Source organism: Simochromis diagramma, unplaced genomic scaffold, assembly GCF_900408965.1.
Source record: "Simochromis diagramma unplaced genomic scaffold, fSimDia1.1 OVJJ01000618.1, whole genome shotgun sequence".
Classification (NCBI taxonomy): domain Eukaryota; kingdom Metazoa; phylum Chordata; class Actinopteri; order Cichliformes; family Cichlidae; genus Simochromis; species Simochromis diagramma.
The window spans coordinates 7,208,313-7,228,232 of NW_024387423.1; the positions used below are offsets into that span (position 1 = coordinate 7,208,313).

Here is a 19,920-nt window from a genome sequence, read left to right on the forward strand (position 1 = left end):
GGAAGGAAAATACCAAGAGCGAGAGGGCAGAAGTGAAAAGTAAGGAAAGCCGAGGTCTCTGTCTTGTGGAATAATTTGATTTCGCTTGATGATGATGGACAACAAAAGGCCGCTGTGGGAACTGTAAACAACACGCACCGCAAACGATGGTGAGCCGGGTATCATGTGATGGTGCCAGGAACTCTCCCTGTGAAGCAGGGCGAAGGGGAAGTGTGGTGGAAAGGCAGAGGCCCAACTGATAAACAGAGCAAAGGGGTAATGCACATGAGGGCCAGCTACGTCGCTCTCAGGAGATGAATAATGAGCCAGGCTGCATGTAAACTGTGGTCAGAAAACAACAAAAGCTGCTGACTAACTGTAGTGGTGGAGAAGTGGGGACGCCCTGTGATTTGGGCTCTTGCCTGCACAGGGAGGCCACCTAAACATGCTCCCTTACTCTGAGCCAAAGCAGAACCGTGGATATAAGTGTCCATTCTGTTTTGTTCAATATGTGGGCTCTATGACAGAGTTAAAGTCGGTTAAACTGACAGAGCTAATGTAAAGATGAGGACAGAATTATTAGCACCCCTATGAAATTTCAATCTTTTGTTTAAGGATTTCCAAAGCGCTGTTCAACAGAGCAAGTCATTTTTAAGACAGGTTTTCCAAACATCCCAGTTTAATTTTGGATTCTTAGACACAGCTGTGGGTTGTACTATGGCTCAGTGAAATGGTCAGTTTCTCAGGGGGCTAATAATGTTGATCCTGGTCAATTTTGTTTGTTCTGAATTATTCTCTGGAATAATTTATCTTTTATGGGGAAAATCAGTATGTTTAGGAATGCTACGCTTAAAAAAAACACTTTTTTAATAAAAAAGTTTGACAGAAAATTTCAATTTTATAGGGCGGGTAATCATTTTGACCTCATCTGTATAAGGTGCACTGGCATCATGGGGGTAAAATTATAGTAAATATGAGAAAATATAGACTCTTATCAATTTTACACATAAAGACCAGTTGCTAGGTAACAGAGAGTGTGAAAACACTTTTGGAATGTGGTTATGGCAGAGCTGTGTTATGACAATGACATCAGCAATCTTATATTTGGGTTTCTAGTATCTGAGCATGTGACATACATACATGGACACTGGTGTCTTCCAGGTAGAACGTTCCACATTATGAACTATGCACAACCTGCATCATGGATCCATGTTTTAGGGAGTCTGGTCAATTCTTAATTACCGCATTTTACAATTAACAGCTAAATTATAAATGTTACATTAGAAAATATTTGTTATAGAGATGCACTTCGTTTCCCTTTCTCTTACCCAATTTCAGACTCTCAAAAGTACCACTCAGAAAGAACACGCACATTTTTGGTTTATTTGCAAAGAAATAAAAAACAAATAGATTTTTTAAAAATGGGATATCTTGTTTTTCTTTTGAGAGCACTGACAACAATGCGCTGATTAAAAAGTTTCATCTTTTTTGATAAGACACTGAGGAAATTTGATGATCTTCATCCCACTGATGCGTTCAGTCCCCGCTAACGTCAGATTTGTTGTTCTCCTTGGTGGACTTTTTGTTAAGTCCACTGAAGTACTTCTCTCTGAAGGCATTGTGACCCTGGTAGGCGCTGAAGCGGGGATCTGACAGATGGGCCAGGCTATCAAATTCCTGGAAAGAGACGCAGAGGTTACTGTTGAACCTGCTTAACTTAAAAATCTACAAGTTTCCCACAGATATTGAAACAAATTATTCAGTTTACTAAAATATTCTTGCTGCTCCAACCAGCATGACATCTTGCTAATAAAGTTTTCATTATGAATAACATATATTACATCTTGAAAACAAAGAAATGAAGTAAATAAATAAACGAACAAAATCAGAAACACCTGAATAAAAGGCAGCTTTTATTTTTGCTTTGCTAAATTCCTCCTACAAATCAACACAGTACTCTCTCACAAGGTGTGCACATGTCTGGCATGTTTATAGAATAGGAAGAGTTATGCGTATATTAATAATACACACACAGGTGATGAAATAAAGGAAAAACCTAAGGAGATGTGGAAAACTCAACACAAAAGACGCCTCGTGGCACGTATAATAATGCTGAGCAGGTGTTCCAGGTTTTGTATGGATGGGAGAAGGGAAAGACTTAAATGCTTCTGGAAAATTGGATTTTTCTAAGGTGCAGATGGCAAGCGTGCCAGTCTCAAAGGCTTCTCAGGTAGGCAGTGTTTTAACAGGAACAGTGACTACAGTGGTATGTGGCTTTAGATCTGCAGGAAAGTGTACATAGTGGGTAACAAATTATGGCTTTGTGATGTTTGTGCATTAATGACATTAGATATTATTGTCAGAAGAAAAGAAGCTGCATGTGGAAAAAGTGCTGACAGCCTGTGAGGCATCCTTAGCCATACTGCTGAGAAGTGCATGAGTATCATAAACAGCCCCAAAAATGAGGGGTTCTGTTGCGCTAACGTGACATCAGTCATCCCAAGTTTGTTTTGATTGATCGTCTTTATCACATAAATGAAACATTTCCGTCCTGATTGCAGTGGTCTCTCCCTTGATGAGAATGTCCCCATCCATGCAGCAAAAGAGAGGGAGCACTGAATGTGCTTTAAGTATGAAAATAATGTGTATCATATGCTGTGGCCTTTGCAGCCACCAAATCTCAACCCAACTCAACACCCGTAGGACACAACTCTCCACAACCATCATCAAAACACCAACTGAGGGAACAGGACTGGGAAAAATGGCTGATCCCTCCAGTAGTGCTTCACAAGCACACAAGACCGTTTATCTGTTACGCAGCTGAAAATCAGCTGTTGTGAATCTCAGTTTTACCTCCACTATTAAGGTAAATGAGGTGAGTTGAGAAATGATGACTCCAATCCTGGGGCCTGTAATTTGTCAAAGACACCCCCTCTTTGCTTGCCGATGCTGCCAAGCAACCTGGAAACGTTTTTTATTGCCATTCTGAGGAAAAGATTCAGGTTTAAAAGGTAAAAAGACTGACAACATAAGCACGACCCCAGAGTGATGAGGATAAAAAGACGTGACTACAAAATTGGCACAGAAGAAAACAGTGGTTCTTTACTCTTTCAGGTGGAGAGTTACATATACTGAATGGAAAAATGAGGTGAATGACAAGCGGTCTGGGTAACCAAACAAATTTTCTAACACCACATAAATAAGAAGAGGTGAGGTTTCTTTACGGAGCTTTACAGGAAACCTTCAAAACAATGAGGCCAACTCCTCCACTGTCAAAACTGGGAAACTGCAGACACACGCATAGAAAAGTGTTGACACACATCAGGCTGCGAATCCTGACGAGCGCGTGCAGATAGGTGCAGACGGAGGCCAATTTGAAAAAACAAACAAACTACAAAACAAAACAAAAAAAACTCTACAGACCTGAGCTACAGATACCAGTCAGATAACCTCACACAACGTGTCTCGGTGTGTGCGTGTCATACCAGGCGCTTTATGGGAGCAATTTGGGGTTTTGAAGCGGAATGGATGTCAGATCCAAAGATGGATTGTTTTCCATACAATGTGTGATTATGCCTTTTAGGGTTCCAGTATAAAAGAAATGAGCCAATCACAGCCAGATGGTGAGGATTTACCCGAGACAGACAGAGAGACACCATCACTTCCAGCGGGAGACATGTAAAAGAACACACATACGCGCATACTACATCCGTCTCATGACGCGTGCGTTCATGACAAGAAAAAAAAAAAACTCCATGAAAAAACATTAAACGCATGAAGGAACAGGCAGGCGGACACATGTTCTCATTTTACTAGAAGAAAAAGAAGTTATATCAGTTTATGTGTGTTTCATGCACACACATAAACAAATTCTGCAGCACGGACACAAATTTGGTCTGCTGTGAAGATATGAGGTCATTTGTAATGATGCAACCACAATAGATAACCTAAAAACAACATATTTAGCTAGTTGTGATGAAAATGTGCACTTTAAAATCCCTTGGCTTCATCTGGACAGTAACTGGATGAATGACATCACCTGAAGCAAACAGCTAACAGAATGAAAAATAATGACAAATGCCATCTATTTAGTTGTTCTAATCAGCATCCAACGCAGCCTGATTTACTGCATTTGCTATCATGTGACGACAAACAGCATGTCCTCGCACTGGAACTGGAAAATATTTTCCTTCTCTGTAAATTAGGCAACTGATTCATTTTGTTTCATCTCTTACACAAACACCCACATGGACACACCTCTGGTTCTTTGATCTTTTCCATGGTGATCAGACGCCGTGAGGTGTGGCTTGAGAGTGTCTGCTCACAGTTGCTGATGAGCTGGAGACATGGATGAAGAGGAACCATCTCCTCGCAGTACCTGGAAAGAGTCCCCACAAACACACAGATACACACACACACACACACACACACACACACATGCTACAGATCAGTTTAAATGAGGAGGAAACAAAGAGACAGAAATATAAAGCTAAACCAATATCCATCATCTGACTCTAATAAATTTTGATTGTACGCATCTAAAAGTCTGAATGAGAGGAAGTGTAAGTCCCTTGTGATAACAATGCGCTACAGATGTCATCTGGAGGCCATTAAAAGGCTGCCAGGACACACAGTAATTCTGTCAAGATTACTACCTAACTTTTGCCAGCTCTTTGGGGGTTTTTCAGCGCGCTCTAATGTCTTTCTTTGCTCTGTATGTGCTTCTTTCTGTTTCTCAGATAAACACGAAACATTCAAGAGGTTCGGTGCCACCACGGCTGGCGAGGCTAAGGTAGCTCGTTTTGTGCGAAGATGAAGGTGGAAAAAGTGAGGTGACCTGTCGGGTTGGCTGCTGGCTCTGTCATCGCCGGCCAGGCTGGGTTAGGGCGTATTAACGGCAGCTGATGTATGTGTTTGCATATTTGTGTCAGTAGCACTTTCTCCGAACTACCGTCAGGCCAGCAACTCAGTCTGATTTGTGCATGACTGTTTGCCTTGTTGCCATGGCGGCAGTTGGGGCTCTGGGGTAATGGGATGTTTGGTTGTCGTGGTGACTGGGCAGTGATGCAGCCAGGCAGCAATTCTGAGCTGCCAATCAGGTGCTCAGTATTTCTACCGCACAAATGAACTGCATCATGACAAGGATGAGTTTCTTGTTTTTCCATCCCTATTTCTCTTTGTAATTACAACGTACCATGTTACTAACAGCCTATTTTATTTAACGACTTGTTTCCTTTAAATTACTTATTCTTAATTATTGAGATTCAAAAGGTGAGATGGCTTTGATCTCCTGCCCTAGCTCTTTTTTCCCCTTTCACATCAGTTTTTTTAACTTTCATCGTGGATGCGAGCCCATTTTTGTGTGTTTGACATTCTTGTTTTGTCTGGACAGGTATTTAAGATTCACAGTAAAACTGGTTCGAGACTTATCGACATTAAGATTTCCCACATTTCTAATGGGAAACTGTAATAAATTAGTAAATAAACAAAAAGATTTTTTTTTAAAAAATCAATAGATTTAAACAGTTTGGCTCACTCACTATAACTCACCACAGAGTGAACAAATGGATAGTCCAAACACAGTCTGTATACAAATGATAGCTGTAGACTTCCGGGGCCAGATTTACTAACACTCCACCAGCACGAACAAAAAAAAGAAGAGAAGAAGAAACAGTAGTGTTTGTATTTATAAAGACAAAATTGCATTTAAATGGTGGAAACTCAGATTTTTGTGACGGACCCCGTTGCACCAAGTGCGCAAACTTATTTACTAATGTTTGCAAAACAGAATTTATTACTAATTATAACAGAAAAAAAACACGTCTTATTAATTGCGCTTGGTTTTGAAATGAACCGACCGTGCCTGTGCTTAGAAAACAGCGCAACTTCTGTAAATCAACCAGAAACTAACCACACCTATGAGAGCTATATGGGGTTTGCACTGACACATTATTTTGCACCCGTTTCAGTGCTGCACCCTTAATCTATCACCAAGGTCTGAGTTGCTAGTTGCAAGTCTTTCTTGTTTACAGACTGATGTTCACGTTGCCAATAGACAGGTCGCAGCTTCTGGGTACTACAGGTATTGCTTCCAAGTGTCTACTTTACTGTAACTGACAGAGAAGACTTGCTGTTTAAGTTCAACAGTTTAACTAAAAATTACAACGGTGCTGTTGCATCACACTGAATGTAGAAGCATGCAAAAGCTTAATTATTGCTATACGATTTCTCTGGAAACTTAAACTCGACTAAGAAATTACAATCTGAAAATGTCACCACTACTCATTTATTCATCTAATATTACTTCTGACTATGCAGCTGATTCATATCTTTACTTCCCTTATTTATGTTGTAATTAGCTCACTTTATGGCTTTGATGATGGATAACACATCATCCGTCTCGATACTTTTTCTTCATTTATTTTTTGAGGGCAGAAAAGGAAGAGAGTTTAAGCGGTCTGACCTGGTCTAGGCTCTGTCTTTTGCTGACAGGACTCTGTGTCCCCTGTCATCACACACACACTGCCCCCATTTTCATGAGGCAGACGGACACACACACACACAGTCCCCACTGTTTCTATCACAGCCACTGCCGCAGATACACACACACACGTATGTGGGGGTATTGGAAACCTGATATCTCCCCTGTAGAGCCCCAGATTAGACCCAGGAGACAGGCTGCGTCTGGGTTTATACACACAGACACACATATCCAACAACACAAACACACACACTCGCAGATCAGCCTGCACACCATAGAGACATAGTTCATACATGTGACTTGCCTGGCCTCAGATGTTTATTTTGGCACGGCGCTCTGACAGGCACCGGGTCAAGCACCGATGAGATGAGTAGCAAAGACAAATGTGTGAACATGGTGACACAAACGTGTGCACGTGCGCATACACGGGACCACACACACACACATTCGTGCATATGTTTCGATGCGTGCAGAAACACAAAGCGGCTAAATGGATAAAAGTCAAAGGGTTGCAAACTGATGTCTCTCAGTCACAAGGATACAATAATAGCCGGTGACTGGATCCGTGATTATCCCATCTGCTTCCTGGTCTTTTAATGAGTGACCAGAAAGAGTTTGAGCCCCGTGGCGCTTTTCCTCGCCTAACGTCCGTTTCTGCCTTAGTTTGTTGTGGTTCATACCTACACAAATGAACACCTGCACTGAGAGTCAGCACTTCGCTTTCTGCAAACGCACAGAACCTTTAACAATACACAACTTTGTCTCTGATGAGCCGTCTTAGGCAGCATATAAAGTGCACATTGCTGTCAGTTGTGGTTTGCCGCGGCCCAGCTGTATGGGCAAGAAAGCCTCGGCACACCTGAACATTACTGTAATCCACACAGGTGGTTAGACATGGGAATCAGAATAAAGGGAAATACCCTAAGATAGTAGAAGGTCCTTTGTGAGTGTACAAATCCAGTAAAACACTGTCGTCTGTCTCTCGGGTTCACTTTTCCCTTAATAAAAATCACAAAGCCAGTTTTAATTATAGACAGTAATCAGTCATTTTTATAAAATGTAATAGTGTCTGCTATGTATTCCCTCTTTGCTTCATATTGTTTAGTTATTTGGGTAATTAATTAGGCCAAAAACAAATTTAAACCTCGTCGGTTGTGCTTACAACAGGCCTGCATTGTGCACTTCTGGTTTATGGCGTAAGCCTGCCCCCTATTGTACAGATCATTATTTAAAGAAAGGCAAAGACAAAACTATTTCCAAACTGAGATAATGAGGTTTGAGCTTAAAATCTGAATTCCGAATTCAAAACTGTTGTTGGTAATCAACAATAACTAAACATGCAGTTGCCATCTTATCTTGGCAGTGACGCACCAGCTCACCTTACAAAGCCCGGGTGTTTCCTTATAACTTGTTATAGTCCAAGAATATTGCAATGAATCCTGAAATCCTAACTCAGTGTTCTTTACAGCAGTGAAAAGGGGAATAAAGGAAAAAGAAATTACTAATGTTGTAAATAAGTATAATTACAAAGCATCCACTGACTGCAATGATACTGATATGAAGATTGCTATGAAGGTTTTAAAAGCATCTCAGAGCCGCTAAAAGTCCACACAATATAAAAATATTTTAAATTGTGTCACTGTATAAAACTGAGGATAGACACCACTTCAAAGATTATAGGCTTGTTTCTAAACTCCCACAATTCTCCAAGCCTCTAGAAAAACTGTTCAATAACCGATTCAACAAATTATTCGATACATTTAAATTACTCCCAGACAGGTCAGTATGGATTCAGATCAACATCACCATCATTAACTGGATCAATCGAAGAGATTACAGATGCTATTGTTTAGAAACGGTATGCAATTGGAGGACTTCAAGGTCTTTTAAAAACATTTGATACAATCAGTCATGACATATTAATTACGGGTTATATTGCACTGAGTAAAAAAAACATTTAATTAATACATGTTTTTTGTGAAGCTGTGTGAATACTCCTGTAACTGCTTGGACTCTGTATGTGGTTTCCTCCAGGGTTCTGTATTGGCTCCACACATGATCATTATTTAAATAAATGGTATTTGTAAGATACATGATGAATTAAAATCAGTTTAAGTCAAAGATGTACAAAAATATTGTTTTTACACGGTATAGCGAGAAGTTAGGGCTTTGACCCACTATTTATACACTTTGTGTTTGCACATGTGTATGGATATGTATATATGTCAATCCAAATACACATAACAAGTTTAAAAGGACATATTCATGACTGGATAGGGCATAAACAAGAAGCAAAAATGATGCTTATTAGTTAGTTATTACTATTTCAAAAAAACATTAGCTTGTTGATGCCCTCGGGTGACACTGCATTAAAAACATTATGTGTAAACACAGTCAGCCATGCCATCCATAAATGCAGGTTACAGCTCTATCATGCAAAGAAGCAAAGATATGTGAAAATGCCCCAGAAACACTGCTGTATATTATATTTGCTTTGAATGCATTGAAAAAGCAGAAGCTTTCAGCTCCCCTCTTATTCAGAAATTGGCATCAGATGTCTTTCTGACGCCACCCCAAAATGCTAACAATTACAAAGTTCTACAAATTTAAGTACTGACAAGTTAACTGGTAAGTTACCTCCTACACTGAACAGATTTATCATCACTCTGAAAATGTTTATGACTAGGTGATGATGCCAAGTCTGTTTACTCACTCTGGCCTGTAGACAGGCAGCCAGTAGACGAGCCTCCCTCCCATGACCAGGTGGTGGGCGGAGAAGTTTAACAGATCTGTGAAGATGTCACTCAGGTGGTACGCCTGTGAGACTGGGACGTGAGACTCTTCAAAACTGTGCAGAATATTGAAATAAAAATACAACATTTAGAACAGAGCAGTGATGGCAAAACTTTGTGGTTTTATTTGGCATTTCATGTACTAGTTTCCTCAGGACTAAACATTGGACTAATTCCCCAGTTATTTATATATGTATACCGGTATGTGTATATATGTATATATATGTATATGTGTATATATATATGTATATGTATATAGACAGATAGATAGATAGATAGATAGATAGATAGATAGATAGATAGATAGATAGATAGATAGATAGATAGATAGATAGATGGATGTTGGTATAACTATAATATGTGATGAACTTACACGCCTTCAGCAGGTTTAGCAATGTCCTTGTGGGAGCCTGTTCTCCTCGTGGCTTCCCGGATACCGTATGGAGCTAACAAGAAAAGTCACACAGTGAGTATCAAAAAAATAAAACAAGAAGAGTTTTCTTCCTGTTTACGAAGAACACAGACAGAATAGATGTAGCTGAGGAACATGCTAGCTGCAGTACTGCTACTCAAATTCTAAAGAAACATCAAAAATCTTGGAGTGTCCATAAGCTGAAGAGCCACACAAAACATAAAAAGATGATCCATGAAACAGGCAGAAATAATGTGTTCAATAGACTCTAATGAGCAGCACATAATTTTCAAATTACAGCCTGAACCATAGCTAAAGCGTTTCACTCCCTGTCAGAATCCTGATAATTGCATATTTTCACAACATTTTTTATTTATTTTTAACAGCTCAAAGAAACAATCAAATCTAAAGAATAACAGAGATATTTAATGAAAGGAGATGTTAAATCCCTTGTGGTCTGGTTAGGGTGAACTAAAGGACCTACGGTCAGTAACGATAGCATCAAACAGAGCAGCATCCCTCCACGCAGGCTTGGAGGCATCAGACACCATCACGTCCACGTACATCTTCTGTGCCCCGTACTGCCGCAGGTTGGCTCTGATGTTCTCGTCGGGCCCTCGCCACTTTTGGTTTTTACGGCTTGACCGACCTAAAAGACAAAAGGCACCATCAGAAAATCTGAACAGGGGACTGATCTGATTCAAATAGAAAAACAGCATAAAATAAAACTGCAATCCTTAACCTGTAAGACTTCAACTGCTGCAGGGTGTAATCTCTAATGAGCAGAGCTTACCTTTCCCGTGAATAGTGTTGTAATCAATGTCAGTTCCACATACATAAGCTCCAAAATGAGAACACGCAACCAGCAGGCTCCCTAAAACACATTGACTCACATTAAAGTATTTACTTTGCTGTCTATAGCTGTCTGTGGGGGGAAGCAACGACTGGATTAACTTACCTGTGCCTACAAATGGGTCAAAAACTAGGTCATCCTGTTTGACCCTGGCATGGTTGGCCATGATGAATGAGAGGCCAGCGTCCATGCTGGTGTTTCCTATGAAGTGTCTGTTCTTCACACTGTGGGAGCGAATCAGATCACGCTGACCGTCTGCTATCTGTAAAACGGAAGAGTTCAGCTGTAGATCGCTCCACATTCATTTAATGTACACAAGTAGCAAAATGCATCTTACCCATCTGCCGAAGTAGATGTAATTGGGATCCTCGGGGATATTGTTGGGGTCTGTGCCGTAATCCTCTAATAAGCAGAAGATGTGCTGGGGATTCTTAAGGCTTACTGTCCCCTCAAAGGGAAGATACTCCAAGGCCTGGTGAGATTGCATTTTACTATTAGTATTATTATTATTTTATGTGCATATTTATATGTTTTTACATGCACTCGCACATCTAAATACTTACATCGATCCTTTTGATTCTGTCTGCAAACAGCAAAGTTTTGTTGAATGTGTAGACGTTTATCCTGTATGTGGAGTCTTTGTGCATGAATGGACTCTGCAGGGAATGAAGAGCAGAAACAGAAATGAAATGTGTTATTGTGTAACGTAAACATTTGAAATTAAATTTCATACACTTGCAAAAATCTGTCTTTCCAACAGAATAGTATGATACAAACTCTAAACAACAAACCATGATTTCTGAGGGGAAGTTCAGAAGGGATGTTCTGAGTTCACTGTGTGTTTGCCCGTGGCCCCACAGTTCAAAAGCAGACCTAGAAGGACAACCCAACATGAAGTAAAGCCACAGCTAGTCTCGAATCTGTGCAGCATACAGTTATTCCATCAGTAGAGATGTGGCTCTTTCACTTTCCTAACTGCAAAGCTTAAACACTTACTTTGCACACACAGATCTGGCCATGATGCTGCGGACATCTTCCTCAGACAAACCATCCAGGCACCAGAAAGGAGACTACGGAGAAGAGGAGAGATGTGGAGTGACTGCCGGGAAATGTGAGATCTACTAAAGAGAAACATCACCATTCTGCTGCCAATAATCAATGTATTAGAATAGAGAGTCAGATTAGAATAAGCCCCTCAACATGCAAACCTTTTCTCTGAAGTTTTCACAGGGACGAAATGGTTTCCCTCTGAGAGCCAGCAGAGCTTTTATTTCCTGCATAAGACGGCATATAAAGCGAGAATACTAATGTTACACAAAACAGAAGAATCACATATGAAATATTAAATTAAATGATTACAAACTGGTTCTATGTGATGTAGGCATAAAATAATGCCATAAAACAACGCAATATGCTCTATCTGCCAGACCATTGCTCAAGTTTGATGTATTGCTGTGATCAAATTGTAGACATCTCGTCTCCAAAAGTAGGTTACTTTTTTGTTTGTTATGGGCTCATACTTTGAATGAGCCCAACACAAACCGAGAGTCAGAGGAGACTCCAGTCTGCAAATTATCGCTTTTTACACGAACAGTTAATCACTCTGAACCAAAGAGAAACCGACAATATCTGATGCTTGTTACCGGTAACCTGAAGTCTAGATTATCCTGGGCAAGATGCAATAAATACTGGAGGCATGATCGACTACTGAAGGCAGCCATTGTTGTCGCAATTTAAAAATACGTCCGGCTTGAAACCGAGCTCTGACGCAAAGTACCGCTTGGGGACTGTATTTCTATAAATGGCAGAAAAATTAGGTACTGTGTTTCATTTAGCTATGATACACTCGTATTAAGTTTTGTACTGCCGCTGTTTTATGCTAACATTATCATACATAAGCACAGGTGAATACTTCGTTTTTAATGTTATTTTGCAACCTTTATTTGCATAAAAAAAACTCCTTATCACTTTTTTCATAAACCTGTGTGTATGTGTCTTTTTAATGTCACAAGTAAGCAAATTTTTGTCATCAGTACACATCGGTATGCTTTACTATTCTGGTCATACATGTGTGGATAAAGTCTGTAATCTGCTTTACATCAGAGCCGTCTTGTAAGACCGCCCCTCCTACTGATTGGCTGTCCGGGTTGTCTCTGCCGTGTCACTGGCTGAAGTTGATGTCCATCACAGTGGTTTTGTCTGGTGACAAAAAGGCATCCATCCGCACTCTTGCCTCTGTCAGCACTGCTGCAGTGTTGTTAAGTTGTATTACTTAGTAACAGTGTAACCAGGATTCTTGCTCTTTGGTCGCAATGAAGCGTAACTGCAGGTGAAGGGAGGATCAGGTCAGTGTGTCACTATTTATATTTACTACGAGAATCTGAAGGACTGAAAACTTCCAGGTTACTTTACAAAGCTAGATGTTCACTCGTTGTTTTGATAATGATATTATATTAACTGTGGGAAATAAGTAATTTCGTTTTAATGAGCTGTCAGCTGAATTTACGATTTAAGATTGCGGCTGCCAGTCATAACTGATGTGATCATACACACAGCTGGATCACAAGAACAGTTGTGTGAAAAATAAGTAGGATAGACTTAAAGAATTTGGAAACAATAAAGTAACATTAGGAAGATTAAGATGGTGCATTTCTCTGTTGAGAAATGATTGTATATTCAAATTTGTCTTGAACAGAGTCAAACATGGGAACAAACAGCCAGAGCACCACCGTGGAAACAGAAGAGAACGCCCAAACTCCTGCGGCGTGCATCGTTTCTGTGAAAGGCTTGAAGGAAAACTGGCAGAAATGGTCCAGCGAACACCAGGAGTACCAGAAGCACAATCCCTTCAGTCACAACACCAGACCGAGCACGGTGGTCCCTCCGAGGGGAGGGGATGAGTATGGGAAACCCCTGCAGGGTTCCCTGACAGAGCAACGTGGGAGGGATGCTCACACACACATCAGCAGAGAGGTTCAGGAGCTGTGTGAGGTCATAAGGAGCATTGGGGAGTCGGGGGGCAGCGATGGGAAAGTGATTACTGTAAGATTTGGAAAGCTGTTTGAGCATTATGTGACTATCTCGAATAAACTGGTTGGGATTCTTCTGCGAGCAAGGAAACAGAGACTGGTTGACTTCGAAGGGGAGATGCTGTGGCAGGGGAAGGATGATCACGTAGTTATCACTTTGTTGCAGTGACCAGAAATGTTTAGATGCCTTGATTCATTGTACGTGTAGTACACGCAGGTACACAGGCACTTGATGTGGCAGCTCGTGCAGACAAAGAACATGGGGAAACCACTAAATGTCAGTCAAAATGAGAAAAGGTAACTTCAAACCTGAGCATTTTTTTTCCCTCCAGCAGCTTGTTGACGAGGTGAAAGTGGAGCAGTGAGCAGTTGAGATGACATCAGATTTGCTAATGGGACCGAACCGAAGCCAAAGAGAACATGAGGCTGCCTGTGACAGACATAATGGTGCTATAGGATGAACTTGACCCGACTTGGCCTGACTGCTTCAACATGTATTTATTTTAAGTGTAAGTGTGCTTTGCAATGACACAATATTGCTACAGTTCCAAATTTTGAAACTAATAGTGCAGCTTTAAAGCAATAAGAACCACATCATAAGGAACTATAGACTGAGTACCAGCTCTTATTGAAAGTATGAAAGTACAGGAATATTTTTTTTAAACACACAGCATTAATAGATTAACACTGTCTCCTAATTGTATCATAATAAAGATAAGAAACGATGTCTTGTGTGTTAAAGTGTTACTGCAGGTGAGTTAAGAGTGAAACTGAAAAAGGGTCTGTATGTAAACCATACTGAGATACTACAAAGGCACTGAGAAGCAACAGAATACTGTTTATTCTAAATTAAAACCATTCTTAAAGTGCATACCTTTTGTACAGTACATTTTGTTGTTGTTGGTTTTATTCCAATTACCATTGTAAAGTATAACATCATTTCACAGCACATACTTTCATTCATCTTTCCACATGACATTGAACCCCCCCCCCCCCCCCCCCCCCCATTGTACTTCACTGCTTGATGAGGTCATTGATAACAAAATAAATTAACATTACTATCAGCATCAGAGGATTACTGAGTGGTTTTCACAAATTGCAAGCTTGATGTAAGAACGCATAGCCAAGATTATCAGTTTCTATATGATTGATATCAATAATGCAAACTTTCGGGGGGGGGGGGGGGGGGGGTTCTGCAGTTTCATGTTATAGAGCAGACATACAAGGCATGAAAGCAGTTGTGCAAGACAGGAAATCAAACGGCCTGTGAGAAATCTGAAATCCCAGAACACTCACTATACAGTGGGTTTTACACTGTATCTTCTGTGCTCTCTCTGTGTCAGTGTGTACAGGGCACTCTAAGTAGCCCATAATGCCTCACAGAAAGTAGCACACTACCGCTGGCCATTACCCACATTGTATAATATCTTGCACTGTGTCAAAGGGAAATTTACAGTCAGTTTAAAAGAAAGAGAGAAAGACGTTTCATTAATTTGCTGAGATATGCTTGGTATAATATGGACTTATCACAAACATTCATGTCAGTATTTATATTTAGCCAACAATCTAGTACCTTTAATGCAAAAACAAGTGTCCCAAGTGTGTTTGTCTAACTGAGCTCACTATACAGAAATCTAAGAAGGAAGAAGGAAGCAACGCGTACTGAAGTGTTTCTGTAACAGGATGATAATGAACACACTGTTCTATTTTATAGGAATTCAAAGTTGATTGCTCATTGGTCCCTAAAAGCAATACAATTTTATTAGAGCAGATTTAAATAAATTTACCTATCTTGTCAAAACTCCAGTGTTCCTTACAGCACTTGTTAGGGATTTTAAAAGAGGCTTTAAGGCTTTATGTCTCATACTACTTAGGATATAAAATCTCACGCAGGTATAGCACCTGTTTAAAATACAGTCATTAGTTGTAGACAAACAGTCAGCAAAGTAGTTTCCAGTATGATATCTGCAAGACGCCTGATCTGCAAGTCACCTCAGTGCAGTCAGTCACGTATGGCAAGATCCAATGATCCAGATCCAGTGATCAGTTTGTCTCGCCTTTAGAGTTGAGAAGATCAACCAGCTGGTCTGCCTGCAAAACATTAACAAAGGCAGACAGAACAGAAGTCAGACTGTCAGCAATCTTTCTGTGAGACCCTAAAACGTCAGCTGGGTGAACTAAGATGATGCCACTAGGAGTTACTGAACTGAATATATTAATGTGTTGACAATGCAAATCTAGAGGGCAGTTCACTGATGCAATCAAGTTACTTAAAACCAGGTTTACACAGCAATGTCCTTATACAGAACAAGTTAGAGACTGACACTGGTCTACATTTTTTCATTTGAAATTTCCATTTCCACACAAAAAGTTTAAATAAAGTTTCTACACAGTAACTTGTAGTACTGAAGTACAGGGCTTACTGTGATGAACCAGTAGGAGTTGAGTCTGTAGAAGAGACGTGACATAAAGCCCATTTGACTGGCAGGTGCCAGGACGTGAAGGTGGAGGTGTGTGACAGAACAGAATGGAGGCCAGTGGAAACCAAATCTGCAGACAAAGAAAAGGGTTTAGAAATACTACTTATTTTTTAGTTTTTTTTAACTCATTTTATCTGATATAACAACAAAGCAAACTGTAACTAAGGTTAAGCTAGTCATCAGCAATTAAACTGCATTACAAATGATCTACTATAATTCTGACTAGATTAAGTGCTTGTTCTATTAGTAACTAAAAAACAAAACTGACTGCAAAACGGTGAATATTTGGTGGTCTGGCAACAAAAGATGACTGACTAAAACTGTCTGAAGGTCATACATTCATAACCCACTAATGTAAATTACCATAGAGAGCTGTGAAGTACCAAAATAAAACCCACCTGACATCACTGAGGTCCGTTATGTTGTTTTTTTCCAGGATTTCCTTCCCTTTGTCGACCATCCGCTTCACTGGACATAAACAATAAAAAAGATGATCCATTTCAAACATTTACAGTTACTTTTTAAAAAATACTTTCCAACCATCCATAGCATTAGTCAGTAATATGTCAGCAATATTGTCTGAGGTGATGTAAAATGAAAATCCATGAGCATTACTTAAAAAGTATGCAGTTTAAACTTTACCCAAGGATACGTGCTCTTTAGTGAGGGATTTACAGTTTCCTACATGTTTGGTTGGGACAACAAGGTAGTGATGGGGGGCTCCAGGTTTGATGTCCCTGAAACATGAGATCTCTTCATCCTGCAGTAATAACACAATATAACACACACACACACACACATTTACACTTTAAACGTGAACGACATTACAGAATGCCTCTAGCATTGGTGCCAAATGCAATTAGTATACTGAATATAATGCAATTTATTGGAGTCTGATTTATGTATATGTATAAATATATGCTTATTATTCTCTGTATTTTTAATATGAACTTATGCTACGGTTTAACCAACCAGCCTTCGGTATATGTCGGGGGTGAGCCACACCTTTCAACACAGTAAATCAATAACTCTACAGCTATCGGACTAACTAGCTACAATACCACTAAATTACACTCGTATACAGTGAAGTTAAACGTTTCTGAAGGACTAGTTTTAGAGCTTTTACTACTTGTAAACGCAGGTATTGACAATTAAAGTGTCTTAGGCTAGCTAGCAACGCATTCGTAATTATTTATTACAGTTTTCTTACACAGTGAAGAAGCTCTGTGCCCATTTCATTGTTTACAATCCTGCAGAAAATACATTTCTTATCATATCCTTCGGCTGGCACATTGCTGCTGCTTTTGGAAATATCAACCCGAGCAGGTTGTGTATCCTGGATTTCGGCCATTGTGCTGTACGGAGCTGTCAACAATCAGGCATGCTGAGTCGATCCAAGGAACATCGAACGCATCAAGCTCGATCGCTCGTCGATCCTTATTGCAGATGTCAGGGAACAGAATTGTCAGAAGAGGGCGACATATTGTCAGTTTTCTCTGGTGACCGAATCTGTCGCACACTAACAATTGTGTCAAACGCACCTTTGATGTTCTCTGATGGAAACAGAAGGGCCCTCATATGTAACTTTTTATATAAGTCGTATTTTCAGCACTCTCTGGATGGTTGTCTCACAGAAATAAATAAATAAATAAATAAATAAATAAATAAATAAAAATAAACCCAACACTTACTGTCAGAGAACAAAACCAGTCAGTTATCTTACTATATGATCCAAATAGAAGGGGGTAACTAAGAGTTAATTTGCTCAGGCTAGAGAATATTAAAGTGGAAGTGTTGCATTAAAGACTCTGAGGTCTAAAGTCAACAGCACAAAGCTTAACTGAGATAGACGTTAAGTGATGCTATATTGTTAGTCAAGGCTGCAGTGAAACTGCTCCACTTTGTAACTTAAACAAAACTAACCACCTACCAACCCGCCCCTGCATTTACTCATGTGGTTAGCCGTGGTTTTCCCTTACTGTTGGTCTTTCTTAGTTCCTTTCCCCTGTGACACATGCAATGGGTACATATACGTTATGGTCTGTTGTTAGGTGTTTGCAAACAAGTGCGCCTCCTCTGCATTAAACTATGCTGCAAGGCTAAAGACTGTAGTTCAAGGTGTTCAAGGTGATATGAGATGGATTTCTTGAGCAGTCAGGCAAAAATGTGAAAAAAAGTTTTTCTTTGGACTAAATCACATAGTGAGCTGTAGCATGCCATGATATTATTATACACCGATCAGGCTTAATATCATAACAGGTGCATAATGTTGATCATCTCCTCATCACAGCACCTGTTAGTGGGTGGGATATATTACATCCATACTGGCAATGGAAGAAGATGACCTGGTCTTTCTCTTTTCTTTCACAGTGTTGAGCAATGTACTGCTGGGAAAACTTAGGTCCATGTGAATGTTACTTTGACACGTACCACCTATTTAATCATTGTTGCAGACCCTTTCCTGGAAATAACATTCCCTGATTGCTGTGGCCTCTTTCAGCAGGGCCTTCCCACAATCTGCCACAAAGCAGAAACGGCTCAAGAATGGTTTGAAGAGCACAACAGTGAGTTTGAAGTGTTGACTTCAAACTCACTGGTGGTGGTCAGAGGGCCCGGTGGCGCCAATATCCGGCAGCCTCGCCTCAGTGTGCCCCAGGGCGGCTGTGGCTACAATGTAGCTTGCCATCACCAGTGTGTGAATGGGTGGATGATTGTGTAAAGCAATTTGGGGTCCTTAGGACCAAGTAAAGCACTATACAAATACAGACCATTTACCATTTGACTTGGCCCCCCAAATCCCCCACATCTCAATCCACTTGCTAGACATCTCGTTCTGATCCATGGAGGCCCCACCTCATAGCTGACTTCAGTTACCATCTTGGCACAGGTGCTACTCTGGCTGTGATGTCTGGTTGCGGGGGGTCTTGAAAGCCTGTTTGGGCTGGGCTTGATGTATTCTGTGCAACACAATAACAAATTAAAATCATTAGTCATTACTGTATGTACCTTTTAATCATGGCTTCTCATCACAATGCTTTTGTTTAGTTTCTTTGAAACAGAAGCGGCTGATGATTGTAGCGTGGTGATCAGCACAGGTTCTGGGCTCAAAGCCAGGCTCGGGCCTCTCTGTGTGTGTTCTCTGTTTAGTGAATTTAAACTGGCTGTAAGTGTGAATTGTTGTCTATCTCAATGTGTTAGCCCTGCGACAGACTGACAATTATTACAGTTATTATGATTTTGTATTTTCGGAGTACTTTTTCTTAATTTCGTACTGACATTTTTTTTTAGTTCATTTTATTTTCAGTTAATTTCCAGGGATGGATATTCTAGTTTGAACTGTACTTTTTATTGCTTAAAAATGTTTAGTTTTTTTTTTAGTTTTTATTAGTTTCAGTACCAGTTTTAGTTTATTCTTGTTTTCTTTTTTCAAATATTACGATATGGAAGTTTTATGTCAGAGGAAAAATTTGGTCAAACAAGTACAGGTATTACAAAAAACACATGCTTCTTGAAAACAGTTGACTCACAGGCTTGTAGACATCCTGATTCACAATAATCAAGTCTAGCAGTGCCTCATCAGGCAAGTTGGAAATGCATTTTACTAAATTAACAGATTATAAAATTAAGGATATTTCTGTTATACTTTTATTTTAGTCAGTTTTCAAAGTCCTACGGAGCCCCGCAGGGCTAAAACTTTTGCGAAATCTCGCAAAAGTTTTAGTCGCATTCTTCAGAGGCTGCCAGCTCGAAGCCGACCGGGAGGTCGAGGCACGATGTGCCGGGAAAGCGGTGTTCCTCCCGGCTGTAGTAGGTCTCGATCTCCCGTTAGCTTCGAGATAGTGGGTGTCAGATCTCCGAAAACGTCGGAGCACTTTTGCAAATATGTGATGTCTT

General features: G+C 40.2%; 3 protein-coding genes across 4 annotated transcripts; 1 reads left to right on the forward strand and 2 right to left on the reverse strand.

Annotated features, from left to right (window-relative positions):
- Positions 1–1,341: 1,341 nt before the first annotated feature.
- On the reverse strand, positions 1,342–12,730 carry trmt11 (tRNA methyltransferase 11 homolog). Of its 2 annotated transcripts, none has more exons than XM_040013155.1 (13): positions 12,616–12,730; positions 11,726–11,791; positions 11,514–11,587; positions 11,309–11,390; positions 11,081–11,173; positions 10,855–10,989; positions 10,623–10,779; positions 10,458–10,538; positions 10,149–10,313; positions 9,626–9,698; positions 9,174–9,308; positions 4,237–4,357; positions 1,342–1,656 (listed from the first exon to the last, which is right to left on the reverse strand). In XM_040013155.1, exons 3-13 carry the CDS (start codon positions 11,534–11,536, stop codon positions 1,516–1,518), a joined length of 1,206 nt encoding a protein of 401 aa, XP_039869089.1. In that variant the 5' UTR covers positions 11,537–11,587; positions 11,726–11,791; positions 12,616–12,730; the 3' UTR covers positions 1,342–1,515. The 2 variants fall into 2 exon arrangements, with proteins under 2 accessions (XP_039869089.1, XP_039869088.1); XM_040013154.1 differs by lacking the exon at positions 12,616–12,730 and adding an exon at positions 12,161–12,287.
- A 17-nt stretch (positions 12,731–12,747) lies between these two features.
- Positions 12,748–14,591, forward strand: si:dkey-29b11.3 (actin-binding Rho-activating protein-like). Its single transcript, XM_040013157.1, has 2 exons — positions 12,748–12,862; positions 13,213–14,591. Exon 2 carries the CDS (start codon positions 13,221–13,223, stop codon positions 13,713–13,715), a length of 495 nt encoding a protein of 164 aa, XP_039869091.1. The 5' UTR covers positions 12,748–12,862; positions 13,213–13,220; the 3' UTR covers positions 13,716–14,591.
- On the reverse strand, positions 14,373–17,427 carry hint3 (histidine triad nucleotide binding protein 3). Its single transcript, XM_040013156.1, has 5 exons — positions 17,237–17,427; positions 16,669–16,786; positions 16,425–16,494; positions 15,970–16,096; positions 14,373–15,637 (listed from the first exon to the last, which is right to left on the reverse strand). The coding sequence occupies exons 1-5, from the start codon at positions 17,375–17,377 to the stop codon at positions 15,590–15,592; spliced, it is 504 nt and encodes a 167-aa protein (XP_039869090.1). The 5' UTR covers positions 17,378–17,427; the 3' UTR covers positions 14,373–15,589.
- Positions 17,428–19,920: the final 2,493 nt, after the last annotated feature.